At 45.0% G+C, this 7,500-nt stretch overlaps 1 protein-coding gene across 1 annotated transcript in view; it reads left to right on the top strand.

The window, feature by feature from the left end:
• Window positions 1-7,500, top strand: part of LOC311241969 (sodium- and chloride-dependent GABA transporter 1-like) — a gene marked incomplete at both ends in the record, with an annotated part of 63,739 nt that overhangs the window by 28,661 nt on the left and 27,578 nt on the right. The window contains one exon of the mRNA XM_084330926.1: window positions 5,202-5,333. Coding sequence (XP_084187052.1) covers window positions 5,202-5,333 — 132 coding nt within the window. The remainder of the gene's footprint in view (window positions 1-5,201; window positions 5,334-7,500) is intronic.

Below are 7,500 nucleotides of genomic sequence, written 5' to 3' on the forward strand. Positions count from 1 at the left end.
AGACGTAAAGTGTTCCCCTGAGGTCTGTGAGAGTGAGACGTAAAGTGTTCCCCTGAGGTCTGTGAGAGTGAGACGTAAAGTGTTCCTGAGGTCTGTGAGAGTGAGACGTAAAGTGTTCCTGAGGTCTGTGAGAGTGAGACGTAAAGTGTTCCCCTGAGGTCTGTGAGAGTGAGACGTAAAGTGTTCTCCTGAGGTCTGTGAGAGTGAGACGTAAAGTGTTCCTGAGGTCTGTGAGAGTGAGACATAAAGTGTTCCTGAGGTCTGTGAGAGTGAGACGTAAAGTGTTCCCCTGAGGTCTGTGAGAGTGAGACGTAAAGTGTTCCTGAGGTCTGTGAGAGTGAGACATAAAGTGTTCCCCTGAGGTCTGTGAGAGTGAGACGTAAAGTGTTCCTGAAGTCAGTGAGAGTGAGACGTAAAGTGTTCCTGAGGTCTGTGAGAGTGAGACGTAAAGTGTTCCCCTGAGGTCTGTGAGAGTGAGACGTAAAGTGTTCCCCTGAGGTGTGTGAGAGTGAGACGTAAAGTGTTCCTGAGGTCTGTGAGAGTGAGACGTAAAGTGTTCCCCTGAGGTCTGTGAGAGTGAGACGTAAAGTGTTCCCCTGTGGGGCGGCGTGGCTCAGGGGTAGAGCGGGTTGTCCAATGACCGAAGGGTTGGTGGTTCGAATCCTGCTCAAGCCCATGTCCATCCCACTGCCGTTGTGTCCTTGGGCAAGACACTTAACCTACTTGCCTCGTATGAATGTGTATGCATGTGAATGAATGTTGGTGGTGGTCGGAGGGGCCGTAGGCGATGATTATTCGCCACGCTTCCGTGAGTCTGCCTCAGGGCAGCTCTGGCTGCAATTGTAGCTTACCACCACCGGGATGACTGTGTATGAACGAATAATGGACTCTGTACGCGCTCAGGGGTCCTCGTGAACATGAAGAGCGCTATATAAATCCAATCCATTATTATTATTATTATTAGACGTAAAGTGTTCCTGAGGTCTGTGAGAGTGAGACGTAAAGTGTTCCCCTGAGGTCTGTGAGAGTGAGACGTAAAGTGTTCCCCTGAGGTCTGTGAGCGTGAGACGTAAAGTGTTCCTGAGGTCTGTGAGAGTGAGACGTAAAGTGTTCCCCTGAGGTCTGTGAGAGTGAGACGTAAAGTGTTCCTGAGGTCTGTGAGAGTGAGACGTAAAGTGTTCCTGAGGTCTGTGAGAGTGAGACATAAAGTGTTCCTGAGGTCTGTGAGAGTGAGACATAAAGTGTTCCTGAGGTCTGTGAGAGTGAGACATAAAGTGTTCCTGAGGTCTGTGAGAGTGAGACGTAAAGTGTTCCTGAGGTCTGTGAGAGTGAGACGTAAAGTGTTCCTGAGGTCTGTGAGAGTGAGACGCAAAGTGTTCCCCTGAGGTCTGTGAGAGTGAGACGTAAAGTGTTCCTGAGGTCTGTGAGAGTGAGACGCAAAGTGTTCCCCTGAGGTCTGTGAGAGTGAGACGTAAAGTGTTCCCGAGGTCTGTGAGAGTGAGCCATAAAGTGTTCCTGAGGTCTGTGAGAGTGAGACGTAAAGTGTTCCTGAGGTCTGTGAGAGTGAGACGTAAAGTGTTCCTGAGGTCTGTGAGAGTGAGACGTAAAGTGTTCCTGAGGTCTGTGAGAGTGAGACATAAAGTGTTCCCCTGAGGTCTGTGAGAGTGAGACGTAAAGTGTTCCTGAGGTCTGTGAGAGTGAGACGTAAAGTGTTCCCCTGAGGTCTGTGAGAGTGAGACGTAAAGTGTTCCCCTGAGGTCTGTGAGAGTGAGACGTAAAGTGTTCCTCGCCACACTGTCTGAGTCAGACGATCTTCTATGTGTTTAGTGTAGAGGTTTAGTTCTTCTATTGATCCTGTAATGAGGTGATTGATCCCCAATCACTATTTCCACTAAGTAGTAGTAGTGATGCATGAAGTTCAGTTTTCCAACCACCATTAAATCTCAAATATATGTATTGTGGGAAACAGATGGAGTTTTCTGAATGAGCCTCTAGTGGTGCCTTCTCTGTGAGACCACAATTGGTCTACTGTGTAAGATAAGAACTGGTCTGGTAAGAATCTTTTAGCTTAAAGGAACACGCCAACATTATGGGAAATGCGCATACTGTATTCTTCAAGAAGATGTATACCAATTTCCTCTTTGTGCATCCGGTAGAAAGCTATCTGGCTGCCTACTGTAGCTTAGCACAAATTAATGGAAGCGGATACGGACCAGCTAGCCTAGCTCCTGGAGTTTTTAAGCTAGGCTAGTGGTTCATATCTGCTTCCATTCATTTGTGCTAAGCTAGGCTATCTTGCAGCTGGATAGCTATTCACCAGAACGCACAGAGAGGAAATTGGTATCTATCTTCTTGTCTGACTCTGGAGAAAATGGTAAGTGCATTTCCCATAATGTTGGCGTGTTGCTTTAAAGTGTAGCTCGGTCCAGTCCAGACTGACTGACTATGATTCAAGTTTATTTATTATTAGTCACAACAAAATACACAATACTTTATGATGAAATGCTTGTTTCTGTATGAGCCCCTGAGAGTGTGCTTCATACAGTAAAAAAAAAAGTCAGTAAAGGAATGTTCAGTCATTAAAGTGAGCGGTAAGGTGAGTGTTTGTTTAAGTGAGTGTGTACATGTGGATGTGTGTGCAGTGAGTGTAGATGATGGGTTGTTACATAGTGTCATTGTCATTGAGCATCCTGATGGCCTGGGGATGGAAGCTCCTTCTGAGTCTCTCTGTACCGGCCATGAGACTCCGGTAGCACTTGTCTGGGGATAGAAGCTCCTTCTGAGTCTCTCTGTACCGGCCATGAGACTCCGGTAGTTGTGATGTTGTTTGTGGACAGTAGTCCACCCTCTCATGTGTAATAACTGCAGAGGAGACGTCTGAGTCAAATGGATTTTTAACGGGGACAAGACATTTAAAAATGATGAAAATCGCCTGGTGGTTTCCCCCCAACAGGAGTGCCGTTTGTCTCTGCTCTCTAACTACGCTTGTGAAAGGTTTATGAACGCTAAGGCATTATAATGACTCATGAAGGCATGAAACCTTTAAAAAGTCATTCTTATATATATTGAAATTCTTTATTGGGAATAACCCCTTGAGATGTATAGCATCTGGTTTTCAAGGGGCCCCTAACACAATACAATGTGGTGCACATACATTTTTCTTTTAAACATACTAACAAACAAAATACATTAGACAACGAAACAGAATCTACAACAACAAAATCAACTAAGCAATAGCAATATGTAGAAGGGTGGATTATCCCTACTTTATGAGAGTGAATATGAACTGTCACCAGGTAGTGGGAGCGCAGCAGATCTGGGTCTGGCTGAGTCCCCGACTGTAGTGTAGGGGTACTAGAATTGGGATTTAGCAGAGGGATCGGATGGGGCCTAGGATTTACTAATCTAGGGGTTATACGCTGGTCCTTCTTGCCCTCCAGGGCGACTGTAGTAATTCCCCAAACACCCACACTTCCCCTAATACGCCCCACACCCTCTCACCCCCGGTGGCAGTAATGGTAAATGATATAATTTCTCCCCAAAGCAGTACCTTTCCCTGTTGACTGGTGGAGACCTGTACAGAACACCTGCCCCAATTAAACATAGGCCGTGGATAAAAGGGGTTAAACAATAATGCACCATTAATATTCACCGAAAAGGGGTTAGACAGTAATGCTCAGTAATCCACACCCACACAGTGATTCCAATTGTCCGCCTCTCCCTTTACTAGAAATATGACATGCAGGTTTACCACAACGCCCTATGCATGACACTTGGATTTCGCGATTCACATTAATCAACAAGTCCCCGTATGGGTTGAACAGTACGGAGGGAGGTAGGCGGCAAGCTCCGTGAGCTATGGAATTGGAACAATCATTAAGGTACATAAGTGCTGTTTGCACAACTCGACCACACAACACATGTAACCAGAAAATTAAGTGGGCCCACAGTTGAAACAAAATCTAAGCCGGCATTACCTAAAACAACAAACGTTGGGGTGCCCCTAGTCACTGGTGCACGTGCCAGCTCAAAGCATTTATTCTCTTCACCCTTAGAGGGCATGCTCTCGAAAAGGAGAATGTTCGCCGATAATGTTCCAGAGCGCTTGGAGCGCTAACAGTACCTGGTGTGAGTGTACCAACCGAGTGCTGGCCTGCTCCAGCAACGAATGTCTGTGACGCGAGGTGGCCGTTGAACGGTCCCGTGGTTGTCACCTGTGATAGCAAGGGGGCTGGCTGGGCTGACGTTAGGCAGGCAAATAGCTGGACTGGCGGTCAGCTAGGAGAATGCTGGAGGCGGGTGTGGTCCAGCGACGTCTGCTGCGGTGTCCGCTGCGGGGCTGGGGACGGTGGAGCGACGCGTGAGCTAACTGGGCTAACAGGCCTATACTTGAAGCTAAGATTTGGTCAGTGCGACCCCCTAGTCTTTCGCCTATACATTCCTACATGCAGCGCGTGGAATATCCACAGCACAGTCCGGCAGTCGAACGTCTTCTTCTTGGTTCAAACGTACCCTAAGCACTATACTGGAAAACGAAACTTTCGCATACGACGTTACTATCCCACCCCCGTGGCAGGAGTCGTAGTTCGCGTGTCCTTATTTTCAGGAGCTCTTAGTCCACACGTCCGCTTGATTCACTGGAAATGGAAGAAGAGAGCATCCCGTGTATCTAGCTCCTCCTTCATGCCAGTCTCTTCCTCACCTGTCCTTTGCCAGCCCAACGTTGCACCAGCTCCCCCTGCGACAGTCCAGCGCCATGTCCCACTACTAAATGTCAATATTAGGATATGGAGAATCAAGACGGGTCAGCGAGTTACACAACGTTATCATGAACACAGTAGAGTACAAGGAATTAGAGTTAGACACATTGAATTATTGTTAGACATATTCAGGTGTCTACAAATACAAAACTAGTAAACCAACAGACGACACCACAAAATACAAAGGACAAACAAAACAAAACAACAAAACACAAGTCAAGCAAGGATAGGAATGGATTGTTACTTCGGTTCAGTCATGAATGTCACGATATAAATGATAAACAAAAAATGTATGTATAAGAAGACGGCGCATTTTAAAATAAATAAAAAGATGAAATGGCGCGAGTATTCACGTAATATAAGATGTAGTCCCGAGTCTTGAAAGTGCAACTGAACTTGTTTCCTTTTTTGGGGTTAATTTCCTCCCTGGTCATGTGACAGGGGCCTTCCTGATCCCGTACTTCCTGACCCTGGTGTTTGCTGGGATACCTCTGTTCTTCCTGGAGACGGCCCTGGGCCAGTTCACCTCGGTCGGGGGTCTGGGGGTGTGGAGACTCATGCCCATGATGAAAGGTAAGGCTGTGGCCCCTGTAAACATCCAACCCCCTCCAATGTACAGTTTCTTCCCCCTCAAAGGTATATACTCTATTTTAGAAACTCTGTCTCAACCATTTCACAGCCACACTACTGTGCCAAACGGTTAACCCATTCACTGCCACAATACAGAAGGATAACCCTTTCACTGCCACATGACAAAGGGTTAACCCTTTCACTACCACACTACAGAAGGTTAACCCTTTACTATCACACTACAGACGGTTAACCGAAAGGGTTAAACAGTACTGTATATTTGTATATCTTGTATGTCATAAATGTCTGGATGTAACAGTAGGCCTACTGTTTATCTGTATGTTGGGTATGTCATAAATGTCTTGATAAATTGAAAATGGGGGACCCTGATGTAAACAAGACGAAAGTCTTTCATCCCCTTAACAATTGTGTGTATTGAGCCGTACTGCAATCTGTTAATAAAATCTTCAATCAATCAATCAATCAATCAATCAATCAATCAATCAATCAATCAATCAATCAATCAATCAATCAATCAATCAAACATGTTACTTTTATGGAGGCACAATAATAAGAACAATGAAGAAGCACCCAGGAACCAAGGATATCAGTGCTCATCAGTGGTAATTTATTATGGCATTTCTGCTTCATTAGATACAGTAGCATAGTGAAGAATGACCAGAAATACAGAGGAGAGAGAATGTACTCCTGTTCTTTACTGACTTGTCATGTTTACATGTTATTTATACAACAGTTCCATATGACTCACTCGACCTCATTCAATGCTATTTGCACAACAGCTCAATCACATGACTCGACCTCATTCAATGCTGTTTGCAGCTCCATACATGACTCTACCTCATTCAATGTAAATCTGCAACTATGAGGATATCCGTGTGTTCCTTTTATTTCTACTGTTTTTATATACAATGCTATCTATGTCTCCATGCCCCCCCCCCCTCCTTCTTGCCGCAGCCCTCCTGTCGTTTTCATATGTGCTGCACATTGTGCTAATGGCAGATACAACTTAATTGAATTGAATTGAAGGTCAAAGGTCAGATTTGAACCCCAGTGAATTGTGATTGTATGGTTGGTGATTTTACCTCGTGAGCTACCAGGATACACTAAATGGTAAATGGCTGCTTTTTTATATAGCGCTTTTATCCAAAGCGCTTTACAATTTGTTCCTCACATTTTACCCATTCACTCACATATTCACACACCGACGACGGAGGCAACCATGCAAGGTGCCAACCTGCTCATCGGGAGCAATTAGGGGTTAAGTGTCTTGCTCAACACGCTGCCCGGGAGGAGCGGGAATCAAACCGGGAACCTCTGGATTGCCAGACGACTGCTCTACCTCCCGAGCCACTGTCGCTGCCCAACTAGAAGAAGAACACTAGAAGACCTGATTTTGACACACTGTATATAGTATACAATAAAAAACGATAGACTTGTCAATTTAATAGAGTCAAAAGGCCAAGTCAGCGCATGCTTTATTAATATAGTTCCTCCGTGGGCCTTTTATCAGCACCCTGAACAGCTGGTCCTGTTTGTGTTGGAGAGGGAGATAATGAATTCCTTCCCTCAATCCTTTGAAAGTCTTCCAGTGCTACTTGGACACCTTACCAACACATGTCTGACATGACTGCATCAATCACACTGTTTATAGAACTGAACGGAAAGCCCTTCTGTCTGCGCTGTGCCGGTATGGGTACAGCGCATTGTACTAATGCATTATGGGAGAAAAAGAAACACAATAGAGGTAGGAAGTCATCATCAACCTTTATTTATTCTCGAAATTACAATTGAGGTCACCCTCACTTTCAAGGTAATCGAGACTTTACAGACATTTCAATGCACACATTTCTACAATATAACAATAATAAATATTAATAACTATATAGTACTCTTCATGGACCGCAGTCCAGAGTGCACCACAGCAATTAGTATAAAATGAACATCAGCAGACAAATTGACAAAATAAAAGATTGCATACATTTCAGACATAATATAGGTATAAAAGAGAATAAAAGTAGTGCGTGCAGATTTAAGAATAGGCATAAAATAAGTACAATAAGTACAATGTTGCTCGAAGGCATGTGAACCTCCCCGGAACAGCCAGTCCCCCAAACATCAATCCCTATCCCCATCCAAGACACCCCCCCAA

The sequence above is a fragment of the Notolepis coatsorum genome (assembly GCF_963971535.1).
Source record: "Notolepis coatsorum genome assembly, chromosome: 15".
In the NCBI taxonomy this organism is placed as follows: Eukaryota; Metazoa; Chordata; class Actinopteri; order Aulopiformes; family Paralepididae; genus Notolepis; species Notolepis coatsorum.